Source organism: Zeus faber (assembly GCF_960531495.2).
Source record: "Zeus faber genome assembly, chromosome: 1".
Classification (NCBI taxonomy): Eukaryota; Metazoa; Chordata; class Actinopteri; order Zeiformes; family Zeidae; genus Zeus; species Zeus faber.
This window is the reverse complement of record NC_137193.1, coordinates 53,127,001-53,142,621: the sequence shown is the minus strand read 5'-3', so window position 1 is coordinate 53,142,621 and position 15,621 is coordinate 53,127,001. Positions and strand designations below refer to the sequence as shown.

At 43.2% G+C, this 15,621-nt stretch overlaps 2 protein-coding genes across 5 annotated transcripts in view; both read left to right on the top strand.

Annotated features, from left to right (window-relative positions):
- The first annotated feature begins 3,762 nt into the window (after positions 1-3,762).
- Positions 3,763-11,578, top strand: r3hdm4 (R3H domain containing 4). 3 transcript variants are annotated; one of them, XM_079999849.1, is made up of 8 exons: positions 3,763-3,921; positions 4,819-4,976; positions 5,342-5,463; positions 6,339-6,453; positions 8,862-8,947; positions 9,186-9,271; positions 9,893-9,948; positions 10,071-11,578. In XM_079999849.1, exons 1-8 carry the CDS (start codon positions 3,878-3,880, stop codon positions 10,175-10,177), a joined length of 774 nt encoding a protein of 257 aa, XP_079855975.1. In that variant the 5' UTR covers positions 3,763-3,877; the 3' UTR covers positions 10,178-11,578. The 3 variants fall into 3 exon arrangements, with proteins under 3 accessions (XP_079855975.1, XP_079855974.1, XP_079855973.1); XM_079999848.1 differs by having other exon boundaries at positions 4,780-4,976; XM_079999847.1 differs by lacking the exon at positions 3,763-3,921 and having other exon boundaries at positions 3,936-4,976.
- Positions 11,579-13,863: 2,285 nt separating this feature from the next.
- Positions 13,864-15,621, top strand: part of arid3a (AT-rich interactive domain 3A) — a gene marked incomplete at its 3' end in the record, with an annotated part of 31,497 nt that continues 29,739 nt past the window's right edge. Inside the window, exon 1 of one of the 2 annotated variants that reach the window (XM_079999712.1) lies at positions 13,864-13,997. The remainder of the gene's footprint in view (positions 13,998-15,621) is intronic. The other variant, XM_079999713.1, reaches the window with a different exon arrangement.

Sequence of the window (15,621 nt, the reverse complement as noted above, 5' to 3'; positions counted from 1 at the left end):
AAATCCAGAATAACTGCTGCTCCACACTGGCATCCCCACCGTAAGAAAACATCAGCAATCCCGATTTCAGCTGGAGACAACCAGTGTCAAGAAAGGCCAAACTTGAAAGGGAATGAAGTCTAGCGTTATGCCCCGTTGCGTTCTAATACACGCGCCAGCTACCACATGCTAGATCTGGGGTTTGGTGCCTTGTTCACCCTCACGCGAACTATGGTCAAATACTATACTGTACATCCAGTGTCTTGTCTACAGTCTGTCTTTTCAGTGTTATTTAAATGTTAAGGTATTTTTTTAACTACTCTCAGATGTGCAATGACAATAACAAGTCTTCATCTTATCTTTAAGACACATGAATATAATGCTGCATACAGTTCAACCAATGGGCATTGAGCTCTATGAAGTCAATCTCACTTGATTGTTTTATGAACTTAATGAAGATTTTTTTTTTTTTTTAATTTTGGCACAACCAGTAGAATTTGTTTAAATTATTGTCCGTGTGTTGTGAATTGCATATTCACTAAAGAACTTCTTGAAATCCATCAATGTGTAATGAATCCAGTAGGGAATTTAGTCAAGCTTGCCTCCTGTCCGGTAAAACCTAATTCCGAGCTCTGCTTCTCCTTGTGTTTCCGACCACACCCAATTTGGCGTGTCACTTTTTGGCTTATTAAAATCAGTATGCAATGTCCCCACGCAGGACTTTAATTGGTTAATTAATTATAGGTTGCACAAAGATTTTAAATGAAGTAGTTGAGGAACACCCAGTATTGCTTATGGTGTGAACACTGGACACAACAACATTGCCTTTGTTAGGTCAACATTATTTTAGTCTTTTTTTTATTAATTTTTCAACTGTTTCTAATAGACCTGTGATCTTTTGTATTTTTCTTATTGTTTGTGTTATTTGTTTGCAACCAAAGATAATGTTGCCTGTTGACTGTAAAACTGTTCATAACAGCACTGTAATGCACTCTAAGATAATGGAAAGGCTTTTAAAACTGAAATTAGAAACATGAGTTGAAAATGGCAGAAGCGCTTTCTTTCTAAAACGTTATAATATGCATATAACACATAATATGCATGTGGAAAAGTAGAAATGATAACCCAGACTTTCCAAATCATTATCCAACAAGCTTAAATGACCCAAAAAAAACAAATAAATACTATAAAGTTGTCAATGTTCTGAAGACCAAGGTCTACATAAGAGTGCGTTTTGGAATTAAACCTTATATGAATGAATGCTGTCATTAGATCACTATACTTGAGCTTTTATTATAATATAGAGACCTCTATTTATGTTACAACACAGCAAGAAATGTATAAACCTACAGTTATATGTAATATCGCAAAAAGAGGTACATATTTATTGTGAATATTTTACTAGAAACATACAAATATATATATAAATAAATTGTTTTCAAATAGACTTGTTGTGTCGTCAATGCAGTCCGTGGTGTTTGTTATTGTGGCGTATCGGGTTAGATGGTTCCTTGTGGCCACAGTGAGGAAGACTGGAGCTCTGTTTACAGGAAAGAGTGGTGCCGGTCCTCTGTGTCTGTCTCTCTTCTCCAGCTCCACCAATGCCCTGCCTCCCCTGCTGAAAGTTACAGGAGAGATCAATTCCGATTCCAACAAAACAGCATCTCACTCTGCGTTGCAGGTAGGCCTCCTCAGACGCTGCGAGGTCCCGTCCTCCCGGAGCTAATCAGGCCTGGGGTCACATCCACTGATCGGAGGCAGCACGGGGTTGGACAGCGTCACCGTCATGGGTCTGTTGTCAAGGGCTTGGTTCCAGGAATCTTATGGGTGGTAGTACAGACACAGAGTTGAGATTCGGAACTCTGGCTCTATGATCCAAAACGACCTTTGTGACGGTCTCAGTCGGATGATCTCTTAGTTTATCTTTGTCAGATTTATCACAAGTTATTCTTAAGTTATAAGACTTGTTTTCTGGTTTTGGAAAACCATCACTGATGTCTTCATCTTCCTCCAAGGGCTCCTTGGTTAAGGCCAGAATGGGCATGAGATTGACCCGGATCCTCATGACATTTCCTGACCTCTCGCATGTACTAGAGACCCCAGCCTCATCACTTCCCCAAATCCAACCGGACAAAGGTCTGACACCAGAACTACCTGCCTGACGAGGCAAGGCCTCACCACGTCCTTGGCCTTCTTCATTCTAACAGTTGCATAAAAATGCTCTGGGTTATATCCTCTGAAATTCACTGCACACATTCTAAACAGGGGAATAAAAGCAAAATGTAAAAAAAAAAAAAAGAAAATCCCAAATTAGAAAAATAAAATAAAATGAAGTTCAGTGCCGTTTCAGTATTTTCCAGACTGGTATTCACCTACTTGGGACTAACCCCTTTATGGAGGTTTGGTAGGCCTATTAAACTGGTGGTTATGGTAACGTGCACACAAACCCAAAACAAGCCAGTCTAGTAGAGAATGAAAATAGTTCCTAATTTAAATGATTAGGAAAAAAAAAACCAAAACATTTTGAAATAGATCACTTGTTGGTGTAATGCGCAATGCTCTCACAGAGTTCTCATGCGCAAAGTTCTCGCAGGAATCATTTACTTCTGTCAAAACTGTTCATTTAGGCGGTTAGCATGCAAAGTGGAGCCCGGGAGATTCGGCCTCGTTCCCTCAAAAATATTCATTTTGATGAGAAGAGAAAGAAGAAAGAAGAGAAAGAAGAGATTTCATGGAGATTAATCACATCTGAGCTGAGTAAAGATTCTGAACAGTGACTCTCCTCCAGGGAGGAAGAAAATCTACGACACGTTTCATTTCCTTTAGTCGATGAGCGTTGAAATGCTGATACACATTAAATAGATGTTGTATTTCAGTGAACATTCTGTGCTCACATGAAATTGATTGTCTGGTAATGTATGTTTTGGGCTCGGAGAAGGAAGGTCAGGCTCTGTTGCAAGGGCACAGGCCAGTGTTTTGTCTAATATCGGCATATTTCGTCTTTGCGCAGAAAAATGCCGATATTAGATGGAGATATGCTGTATATTAACATTGCTATCTTGGCACTCAGCTGAACTACGTCCCAGAAATCCTTTGGCCTTTTTGCCTCTGCTTTGTAGGCTGTACCAAGCAAAGCCACAGCGCAGACGTGCGTCGGGACAAGCACAGTCCGTGTGGCAGGAGAACTTGGGACGGCGGGTGAAAGCAGGAGACATATACGTCATATGCAAAGGACCTGCCGGTGCTGGGAGCGCGGCGGGGGCCGAAACCAAGAGGAGAGAGAAACGTCACCGCTCGTCCCGGAACAGGTCGTACGGGTCTCAAGCACCACGCAGAAACAGTGGAACACGTGCTGCTTCACTGTCGTCAATACAATATTAACATAAATCACTAAGGAAGGAAAAACACCTTGGTTTTTAATTGTCAGGTTCCTTTGGGGGGCGGGGGGGTACACTGTGACACCATTTGTTTTTGTTTTTTAATAGAAACCGATTTGGATAAAAGAACCCGAGTCTTATCTCCTTTAGGGACCAAGGTCCTGCGGGGGAATGGGAGTGGTGATGAGTCTGTCCTCCTCCCAGGACCTTCCAGGACCTTCCAGCACACGCACAGACAGACACACACACACACACACACACACACACACACACACACACGCACACACACACACACACACACACGCACACCTGCTGGAGTGTCCAGTTGGTGGCGGTGATGCACCTCTAAGCTGCTTTGCCAACCGCACAGTACGCACCAGAAGAAGAGGGAGACGAAGAAGAGGAGGAAGAGGAAGAGGCAGAACAAGTAGGAGAGGCGTCTGGGAGCTCCGTTGCTAAGCGTCACTACGTCGGAGGAAGCTCCAGGGAATAAAGCGGCCGTGTTGTCCCGATTGCGTAAAATGGTTGTTTTGTCAAATGACAACAATGAAGAGCAGGATATTATGTGAGTGAGAACAAGCCTCTTGTCCGCGAGCCTCATCCTAGCGAATGCCCAGTTGCTTGACGGCCGTGTCACAGCCTTTGTCGTGATGATAATTGGATTAGAATCAGGCTAATTGATGTTCGATTATGCCCGGGTTCACCCTCGAAGCGTCATTCGGACCACCGTGTAGCCCCTCGCCCTTGACAGCAGTTTAGCCAGCCTGCCAGCTGGCGGGGCGGAGTGGGTGGGCTGGTCTCCAGCTCTCTGTTACGAGCAGCAGCGCTAGCCCGTTAGCGTTGTCCCGTGCAAACACTAAACCCCGTTTTGGGTTTTTTTTTTTTTTTTTGTACATCCATCTATATGTCATCTAGCCCTGGTATTTACTGCCTTTTAATGTTGTCCAGAAAAGGTGACCTCAAATCGCAAAAGGAGGGGGAAAACAATCGCAGAACGTGACAATGAGAATAAAATGTCTAATAGTTAGTGCGCGGGATGGACAGCGACGACTCCAGCGGTTAGTTCACACAGAGCGTCGCGTTGTGCGCGGAGCTAAATATGGCCCGAGCATAACTCACCGACCAATCACAGACAGGGATTACAGCTGGGGGGGGCGGGGCTTCCGTGTAAAACCTACTGACCCACTTCCACAGGAGTAAGCGCGTCTTCAGCCCAGGGAAACGTGATGTCACTGAAGTAGACTCCATATATATATATATATATATATATATATATATATATATATATATATATATATATATATATATAATACACAAGCAAAGGTGTCATGTCAAAAGTGCATGAGTTTCGATCAAATCCAAAAGCCGGTCGTCATCCTCACCCCTCCATATTCCCGTTTTTTTCCCCGATTTCCCCACGGAGATCAACTAAGTGGACCCTCTGCTTGGTCTGCCCGCCCAGCCTGATAGAGGAGCGCAGGTGCCGCTCTCTGCCGAGCTCCCCGGCCAAGCGGATCTCGCCGGCGAAGAAGAAGCAGTTCTACATCAACCAGGCCATTCGCAACTCTGACCTCGTACCCCGAGCCAAAGGCAAGAAGAGCCTCCGCCGGCAGGAGAACTGTAAGCTCCCGCTTCACGCTCTGCTGCTTTCCTCGCTGCAGCGGCACATTGAGAGTCGGTAGCGCATAATGTGCCTCATATTGATTAGTGTTTGTTCGATGTTATTTTTAGATATTCTGTGTTTCTGTCTTGCCACTTAGCTGGCCAACAGAACTGATTTGTAAGATCCAATGCCCATGCATAGCAAACCTGATGTTTAATCAGTTTCTCTTTATCATAAATTAATCGTTCCACATAGTTTATACAATGGAAAATTCTATAGATCCATATTTCTTGGGTGGGCTTTAACTTACATTTATAGCTTTTTTTTTTTTTTTTTTTTACTTACTTACTTTTTCCATTTCCTGTTTTACTACAACCATTAGCACGCTTCCTTGACAATCTCCTTGAGAAAGATGAGTGCTCCAAGGACGATCTGGAAATGTGCAGTAACCCTGCCATCCCATCCATCTTCACGGAGGCCTGCACTAATGAAAACTATGTGGAAGTAAGTTTCACCAGCTGCACTGCATGCTTTTGACTTTTGGGTATTTTATTCATTTATTACTGCGCATCCATTAATTAATGAAATAATATAAATAGTAAACCATTACATTGCACATCACAAAATTGACTGACAAAGATACCTTGCTTATCCGTAGCTGAATGCCTTTATTTCTAGTGAAGAAGTTCTTCCACAAAGCTTGCCAAACATTTAGGTGGAGATGAATCCGGGAACTGGCCCGAAGTAAGCAAGCTGCTGTTGCTGCGTTAGTTCCCTGCGCTACTCAACTTGTGTATTAATAATGCTAAATCCTCAAGCCTTAACAGCATGAGGAATGCCATTGTTCTGGTCCAGACTTTCTGCTCAGGTTTAAGTTCAGAAGACCAAGACATTCAACAGCAGTGGATCAAAAACCTAAACAGAAGGGACGTTGTTCCCAATAACAACCAGATGATTTATGAAATAATCTTGGATACCTACAAAACAAGATACATTTGGTTTGTTTCTACATTTTATTTCATCGTACTTAATATTTAAGTCAAATATTGAGCACAATATCAAGCTATATGAAATCAATTATACATATTATATCAAATTTATATCATATTTAATGTTTTGAATTGATTTCATTGTGTGATTTGTGTGTTTAGAATACAAGAAATTATAAAATTAATGATCAAATTGTCTATTGATAATTATATGCTAGCAATGCTTATCTCTAAATAGCTGCACCTAAAACATTATGGTTGCTAATAAAACACACATTAGTCGCTCACCGGATTGGTCTATAGCATTTCTGCCCAATTTAAATTATAGAATATATACTACTCAGTCCACCACTCATAATACGAGTCCTTAAGTTATATTGTTCTTTACAGTCTTGGAATGACTTTATGAACCGCTCCGGCGAGGATCAAGAGAAGCTGCTGGCTCTGCTGGAGGAGGAGGCCAAGACCAAGAGCAGTAGCAGGCTCCTCAAAGACCACAGGAATGGTGAGAGTCTGTTGTTGTTGAGAAAGGAAAACCGCCCCTACGAACCAACGTACCAAATGCAAAAAAGGAATAAAAATCGTATTTTTTTTTTTTTCACATCACACAGGGGAATATTAAAGGCTTGTTTCTGCCAAGTAAGTAGTGCTGTGTCAGGTGTCGTATGTAGAAGGTTAGGAGGTTACACTTAGTCTATATAGTATATGATAGATTCAAGTATAATAGTGTACACCAATCAGCGACAACATTAAAACCACCACTAATAACCACTAATATTGTGTAGGTCCCCTTGTGCTGCCAAAACAGCTCCAACCCGTCGAGGCATGGACTCCACAAGAGCTCTTAAAGTGTCCTGTGGTATCTGGCACCAAGACGTTCTTTAAGTCCTGGAAGTTGTGAGGTGGGGCCCCCATGGATCAGTCTTGTTCTTCCAGCACATCCACATGCTGTAGAACAAAACATGATTCATCAGACCAACCTTCTTCTATGCTCCATGGTCCAGTTCTGATGCTCACGTGACCATTGTGGGCGCTTTCGGTGGTGGTCAGCATGGGCATTCTGACCGGTCTGCGGCCGAGCAGCAAGCTGTGATGCACTGTGTGTTCTGACACCTTTCTATCATGGCAGCATTCACTTTTTCAGTCATTTGTGCTACAGTAGCTCTTCTGTGGGATTGAACCAGACAGGCTAGACTTAGCTCCCCATGCACATCAATGAGCCTTGGGTGCTATGACCCTGTCGCCGGTTCACTGGTTATTGATGGGAAAGGGTATCATCTTTGAACATTTAAGAGGTATTTTACACTTGTCAGCTTGGTTTATAATTCAAGAAAAAAAAAACTTGCGAAAGTTGTTTTGATTTAACATGTAACCATGCGTCTGTACTTGAGCCACAGGAAGCTAGATGTTATTTGGCTTCTTGGCTTGGCTTCTCCTCTACACGCCTCCAAATTAATCAAGGCTTTCACTTGCTTATAGCAGAATAAATGAGTCTGTTCTGAAGTGTGTTTATTTGGGGAGTCGTAAGCTGCTTTCACACATGCATTCAGGTCCAGACATAGGCCGGAGTTACCCTTACACACGTGTAGCACACAACCTGAGATTGTCCGTGTCAGAAGCATTAACATTACCTGGAAATACTGCGTTTGGTTTAGACGAGGGGTGGTGCCTGACTAGAGCGTGCAGGACGAAGGACATTACGCAATGATGTCGCAGAGTTTTAGCACATCCAAGATGGCGAACGAGGCTACAGACCTGTCTTTTTTGGCGTTGACACTCCATGTTTTTGGACATAATATAAGTGAAAGAGTGGAAAGGAATATAAAGAAAAGCAGAAACGGAGTACAAAACAGCTACGCTCCGTGCACGAAGATCCACACAAGCACGCCCACTCGCTCGCTGTGAAAGATCTGGACAATTAACTGCTGTGTTCACACGTACCAGTCAATCGGACATTACCCCGACTTGGGGGCTGACTGGGTAAAGTCCGGGTAACGGTCCGGGTGTCTGGTGCGAATGATTTGGACATTTGCACACATACTGCTCCACTGGCTAATGTCCGGATAATTTCAGGTTTCTGTGCGTCTGTAAAAGCATTTTCACTTTTAGAAGAGACAACTCTCTTCTCTCTCTGTCGCCGGAATAGAGATATGCGTGAGGGGGGCGGGAGCAGCTTCCTCTGCATGGCTCTCACAGGCCCTCGAGGCGACTCTGCTCTGAGTGATCGACGATGGCACGGCGAGGGCAGATTGCGCCCCGAAAGACCCCTCTCCATGCGTAATGCACAGAAAATAATCGATCGGGCGCACAGAGAGCCGGACGATTCATAGAAAAATCTATTTATGATACTTTTTTTATAATTCCTCATTGAAATGTTATTGTGCCTTTGTAAGCTTCTATCTGTTTTATGTTATTGTAATGCACACTGACTTCCAAAAAAAAAAAAAAAGACTGCTCAACTTGAAGACTCTGTCGACTGATGGGTTTCCGACTGATGAATCGACTCGTCGACTTTCAGGGGGCGGCCCCACTTTTACTGCTTATATCCTCATTCCTTTCAAAGCAGCACTATTGCATTATCTGCTTTTAATTCATTTTCATTTTTACTTTTTTAATTATTTTCCTCTATTTGCATATTTGTATCCTTTTATGCTTTAAATACATTGCCTTGTGCTTTGTTGTTTTTTTTGTTGTTGTTGTTGTTGTTGTTGTTATTCCTACACCAGACATCCTAGTTTTGTGGCCCAAGTGAAATTTCTCCAGCCTGTTTTTGGACGCATCTCTGAATTTGCTCTCACTAGGATTATGCCATATTTTGTGATTTTGGCTTTTTGGGCCGACTGTAAAATCTTTGTTTGAAAGCTGGGTCTTCACAGCGGGGCCTGGCAGGTGATAAATCGTTTCTCTTCACAGTAAATCCTGCCTTCACCGCTCAAGACTGCTTTCAGAGAATCGATCGGCGGCTGCGGGACACTCTCAGGCGGAAACAAATCCCCATGGTGAGTTTCGACTCCAGAGATGGAGCTCGGAGGATAAATGTCGCTTACAGTCACGTCGCCAATTAGCGCCGCCGTCATTTTCACACAGACGCTCAGAGAGTTAGCAGGCGGGTGTCCGGCGTCTTGCACATGGAAACGTCGTCAGGGAGAGACTCAGTTGGGCCTGGTATCTTCACAGTGAATCCCAGTCTCCCCTGGCGTGTTGGTGCCTCATGCCGCTGTGCTCCATGTTTCCCAGGGGATGCTGGAGGTGCTGGAGGAGAGCCTTTTGAACTTCTTCCATGCTCAGCCTCGGTCCGTTTACACCACCAACCTCGGCAACAGGTACGATCGTTATTCTGGGCGTAGACTGATACACCCAAAATCTGTTTGCTGAAAGGACTTAAAAAGTCCAGCTGTAAACAACATTGTGCATTAACATACAAGCTTTTGATTGGATTGTACTCAGATAGTCCAAAGCCCCAACAACATGAAGACCTGCCCTTTATTGGAGGAGTTATACAGTGTTGCATGCATAACTGATTCCTGAATTTAGAGTTTCTCTCATCTCACATCTATCCAGAGAAAAGCAATCACCAATGAATGTGGTTGCTACCGTACAGCAAAGCATTTTCCGCTGTCCACGGGAAAATAATTGTCGATTGTGGAGGCGACATTCTCCTCTGTTGTCTAACATGTAAATCTTGCATTAAGCTTCGAGATGATGTAAGAGAAAATGAGTGGCGCGATCTGCATTTTGTGTGGCGGTGAAAAAGACATCTGATTTGAATATACTGTGAATGCGTTTTCAAGCTTTTGTTGATGTTGATTATTGTTTCCACTCGTGAATTGCATTACATTAGTAACATTAAACGTTCCTTATTGCAGTGTTGGCGTAAGGATTATATACAGTAATTGAGTCATTCATGGAAAGTCATGTTTTGATCATCTGTGTCTGAGGAACAGCTTTGAGAGGCTGCTGCTCCATGCTGTCTGCCAGTACATGGACCTGGTCTCTGCAAGTGAGTATCCATCGAGTTGACATGTGTGCTCCTCAAAGGAAAACTCAAGGTTTAGCTTTAAGTTTCATCAGTGGAAGCATCCTGTTAGTGTAAGTGTGTTCATGCATGTGTCTAACCTCTAGGCTCGGACTGTAACGGCAGCCGGCAGACGAAGGTGGTGAACAAGCAGCAGGAGGAGTTCCTGCCGCCCAGCCTTCTGCTCTCTGCCTACCTGGAGCAGCTGAGCTGAGCACACAGCCTTCTACCTCCCACAGGTCCACAAGGTCTATCAGGTGTAGACAAGGTGTACGGTATATCTGGTCAATAAAGATTTTTGGGTTGTTTTTTTTTACCCCTCCTGTAGAGAAAACGGTAAAACATGTGATGCTTGGTGCTAAAACAAGGGCATTGAAACCAGTGGAACTGGTCTAAGGATGCACAGGATTAGCTGTTGTTAAGCAACAATGTATTCAGCGTGAAAGGTGCAAATACTTGTTACTCACTCGCACCATAGTTCATTATTTAATCGACGTGATGCTTCATCTTCTGACAAAGAAAACCGCAAAATGACTTCACATTTTGTTGAATAGGAAGCCATTTTTTCATGAACTTGGATTCCTTTCATTATTCTTCCTTTCATTATTATTTCATTATTTTTTTTTTAATCAGCTGAAATTCCTGATCGATGTAATGGTTTTGTTGTCGGAGAATACAATGGTTTACATTTGCCAAACAACTATCTTAAAAAAGAATATTGCCAAACACACTTTTGAAAAAAAGAAAAGGGTGCTTTTACTCACAAATAAACTCACTTTGTTTCAAGGCAACTATGTACCCTGGACAAGCACTTAAGCCTTATTTATGCATGTAACACATTTTCTACATACTGCTGTTTGTAAATTTCTGTGCTTTTACTGTCTAGCCTTTGAAACCACATTATTTTTAAACCACACTTTATTTTCTTTGTACATTCAAGGATTGTATGAGACACCTGAGCTGCCAGTGCAAATTTGTCAACAACCAAAGTGTGTGTGCTTTTTGTGTGATGATCCAATTTCTCAGGCAATATTTTATGTTGTGTTTTTAGTGTCATATTGTGATTTCACTCTGATTCATTGAACATCTTTAGTAACTCAAACACAATGCCTTGGGTTGATGCTTTTCTTTTACTGTTTTGTAACTAAAGCCTGTGTTGTAATGGCTGAGCTGTAAATATTTAGCAAAAATGAATGGCATGCTGATGTTAGGGAGGTAATGTTCCAGCTGCAGAGGTAGTTTTTAAACTATTGGACTAGATCAGTGGTTCCAAAACGTTTCAGGGTGTACCAGTCTGGTACCTCTTCACACATTGGGAATAGCTGGACTAGATCTAATAGAGTCAGAGTATGTAAGTAGCTATTTATATGTGTATCACACCATGATCTAAGGGGTCTGAGGGTTTGTTTGCTACGGATTTAATTATATAAACCTTATTTTGGACTGTCAAAAGCTATGTATTTATAGCCAATTTTAATAAATGTTAGTTTAAATGCCATGATCTTGTCTTCAAATTGCATAACTCAATTGCATAACTTCCATAACTCAACCTCATTGGGCTTTTGGCATGGAGGTGATGTGTCGGGTGCCTGTCTTACAATATCTGGAAATGTAAAGGACAATAAAACTAAAAAACTTTACAAGAGTTTTGAAGCAGTTTGTCAATTCTGCAAAAGTTAACTGTGGAAGAAGTGTTATGAAGCATCCTCTGGCAGTTTGATGTCATTAACTGGAGGAACTTTCTTCAGAAGTGGAGCAGTATATTCCATCCTATAAGTCCTATTATCAAACCAACATCCATCACATTACACCATTGTTACCAGCATTAAAGTGCTTAGTCCAAAAGAACATTCTTAAAGAATTAAGCAATTGTTGTAATAAACTATGCTCTCCTCTGTACAAAAGCACAATTCAGAGACTCATACTCCTGGCAGACTTGTTGCACAACAGCTGACAGGAAGTTGATTGGTAAACAACTGCTTACAAAACAGATCCTGAAAGCAGGACGATTAAAACAAAGTTTGATGACTTGTTTGCTTTGTTTTTAGATTTAATTTGGACATATTACAATTTGTCCTGTAGATGGAGTTGTTGCGCAAACACAGAAACATGGTCTGCAGCCAAAATAGCCAAAATGACAATGTTTTCAACAAAAAGATTTGTTTTTACCTCACCTCAAGTGGGCACTTTCTAACTGGTTTAAATGACTACAAAATAATGGCAACACTTGTATATTGGATCAAATCATCCATTCACGCTAATTTAAAGTTGTAAACCGTAAGATTAATTTGTAAGATGAAAATTCCATATTTGATGTAGTTAGGTCCAGTAAGAAGAGGAACAAGAAGAAGAACAATCTTTATTTGTCACACAGCACACCACACTACAACACATGCACACACACACACACACACATGCACATGCTTTGATGGTGGCCGGTGAAATGGATCCTCTGCTTTTGACCCATCCTGGCTTGTCCTTCCTCTGGGGCCACAGCCAGGAGCAGTGGGCAGCATACGTGGACGTGCCCAGGGACCTGGTGATGAGTGTTAATTGCTGGTCAGACGATGATGGGTGCATGTTTTTTTGTGGGGGACCTTACTGACGTGAGGTGGAGGAAACCCCATGTGAGCACGGGGAGAACATGCAAACTCCACACAGAAAGGCTCCTATTTGGGAGATAACCCGCCGGAGCGGGTAGGTAGGTCATTAAACTGTCGATATGGGTAAACATTCACAAAACAAAGAACACACCCCTGATATGAAAAAGTATCCCTCATCACCTCAAGTAACCAGAAAAAACAAAAACCGAAAAACAAACCAAACCCATCAGAGGTGATAGAATGTCATTGAGAGTCATTGTTGACGGTGATTTATTTGACGGCAACGCACAGAAGTCTCATTCCTTTCTGCTGAGAGTCCGAAACCACGCGGGAAAAAGCTTCCAACCCTGCACGTCGCAGAGGTTGTTGCATCCAAACCGAGGCTCCGGATGCGTTGAAACTTGTCTTGCGTCAAATTGATGTTCCGACACTAAGACTGGAAGCCACTGGTGCAGAGTTGGCCAGCTGTTGGAAGCGGGAATAAAAGAGCTATGTATATCAATTAAAATAAGTTCATTTTCAAAGCATTTTTACCGTCATCATTGGCTGTCACCGAATACACGTGGATGAATTAATGAAAATGCAAAACCTAAAATGTTCTCTTATTGAAAAAACTAAAAAATGTGGTGAGGTTTTGCCGGTTTCGTGTTGGTGATTATGCCACAATCCGCCCGGGAAGTGGAGAAAATGTTAGTGCCTTGTGAAAATAACCAGTGAAATAATTGGAAGAAGGCGTATTTCGAGGAAAGAAAGTGACCGTCTTAAAGCCGAGTTGAGTTCTGGGGCTTGTAGTGTAATCCGCCCGACGCCGACGATGTGACGGATTACCACTTTAAAAGCCGCTTTTACGGCCAGCGCCGCGCCTAGGCCCCGCCCACCCGGTGTCACGGCCAAGGGACCGTCGCCAAAAACCTCGACACGGAAGCTCCCGTCGACGCTCGGCGATAAGGGGCGATCCGTCAAGTTTACCAGCGACCCCAAGAACGTCCCTGTCCGGGGGCGCCGGAGCCCAGCGAACAGAGGGGGAAAACGTTGTAAATAAGCGGTGACAAGTCGGCTGCACCGGGGGCTTTCGCAGACGGAGCCGCCCACCTGGTGCTGTGATTGAAGCGGCTCCATTCGCCGCATAATTACATTGACCGACATTCCCTTTTTTATTGGGGGGGGGGGGGGGGGGGCGGCTGATTCAGAGGTTTGGAATTTGCATCTGATCGCTGTTTGTCAACCAATGATTTGAGTCCGGGACCGTGAGCCTCGCGATGCAGCCTCCAGAGCTCCAGCCCTCGCCACGCTGAGAGCCGGCGGTACCACACACCCCATCACGCAGTCACATGAGAGCCGCTCTCTTCCGTCGTTGTGTTTTGGATCCGAAAAAAGGGGGGGACTGGGAATGTTTCTCCCCAGTGTCAAAACCAAACGGAAGCCGGTCGGGTGAGTGAATTACACAAAAAAAAACAAAAACACCGTCCCGCGTTGGCGACCGTGTCGACCTTTTACTCGGTGTTAAAGTCGGAAACAATACAAAGGCATTGATATTATTATCCAAATAACCGGATCGATAGGGGCTTCCGCTGCCATGTGTTCGCTTCGCTTTCGTAATTACGCAACAACAACAACCAAAAAAAAAAAAAAACCCTCGACTGTTCTTGTCAAATGGTTCCTCATGTGATTGAAGCGAACAGCGCTGCTATAAAACGGGCGAATTCTAATAAACCGTCCCGCACGATAATCGATACTTACCGACTAACCGCTCCGGTGCTTAGTCTACTAGTCGTTAAGAGTCGCTGCTTTTACGCGGCTCTCCAACGCCACTCCATTTAAATGCAGTCCCGTTGCTCTCACACTGTTTAGTATAGTGACGCAACTAACACTATTGCTGTTGTTGGCCGTGTTTTATATTTACATTTCTAATACGGGAAGGCGTTGTTTTTATAAATAAGTTAATACATAGGAACAATGCAATGGATCCAGGGTGGGACAACGGTTATTATTTCCATCAGGGTGACGTCTTAATGTCAATCTTAAGTGCAGGTCCACTTCTATTACACTGCGTCACTACACCTAGTGCTCTGAAGCTCATTCTGAGGGTGACATACTTAGGACAAAGGACAAAGGTGTTTTTTTTTTTAACAGACTTCTGAGCGGTGTGAGATATTGGGGAAATGACATTTTGCAAGCTGCGTGGTGCTGAGTGGAGGTGAAAGCCACTTGACATTATGTGTAATAGTAACTGTAGAACAGTGAAGGTGGCGGACAAGATGGGGGGGGGGGTAATATAAACAGTATATTGTGGGTCCGTCCGCAGGAAATTGTGTTTTGCATTGCAGGGCTGAGTTGTACTTTTTACCATCTCCAAGCCCAACCGCATCTTTCATCACTCTTAAGCAGAAGCGGATGTTGTTTTTGTTGGGTAAAATCTTTCAAAAATGTTCAAGCCTGATTGACTCACCACCACAGAGCCGGATAAAACTGAAGTAAAGTTTTGCAGTATTTGACAGGTGGCCGTTGGTGTTTTGTGACTGTGGCCAAGAGCACGTTGTCTTTAAGAATTGTTAAAAATGATAAAGAACCACATCATATGTAACAGTGACTACATCGGGATTTGTCCCAGTGCCACTGATGCAAAGACATAAGAAATGAATGCACGAACATATGTTATATACGTATTATTTATAGGTATGTGTACCTCTCTGTGAATCATAGTGGAAAGCAAGATGCCAAGCCTCATTGGTCCCTAAAAAAAGTAAGCAATTTATAACCTGGTAGGTCAGTAGAGTTAATAATAGAAGGGCTTCAGTGTGGTGTGATGTCACAAGTTGACAAGGAAATTGCCCTTTGTCAGTGGAGCGGCCTACCTCACACGTCGAAACCTCAAGACTCAAGCTATTGAAGCTGCAGGCCACAGAGGGTCTGAGTAACAGGAACACAGGGTCGGCATTGTGAAGAGAGGTTTGGACGTGTGGAGCTTTTCTCAAACCATCGAGTAGAAAACAGATTTTGTGCACTTAAAATAAGAGGCAGGAAAATCAATAGCTGTCACTGGAACTGGAACTGG

What these genes read in the sequence shown, in the direction of transcription:
- r3hdm4 (XM_079999847.1), top strand. Translation starts at nt 4,685, where the DNA reads ATGTCAAAAGTGCATGAGTTTCGATCAAATCCAAAAGCCGGTCGTCAT. An exon ending in CCTCCGCCGGCAGGAGAACT is followed by an intron (nt 4,977 to 5,341) that starts GTAAGCTCCCGC and finishes TACAACCATTAG; the next exon opens with CACGCTTCCTTGACAATCTC. An exon ending in ACCACCAACCTCGGCAACAG is followed by an intron (nt 9,272 to 9,892) that starts GTACGATCGTTA and finishes TCTGAGGAACAG; the next exon opens with CTTTGAGAGGCTGCTGCTCC.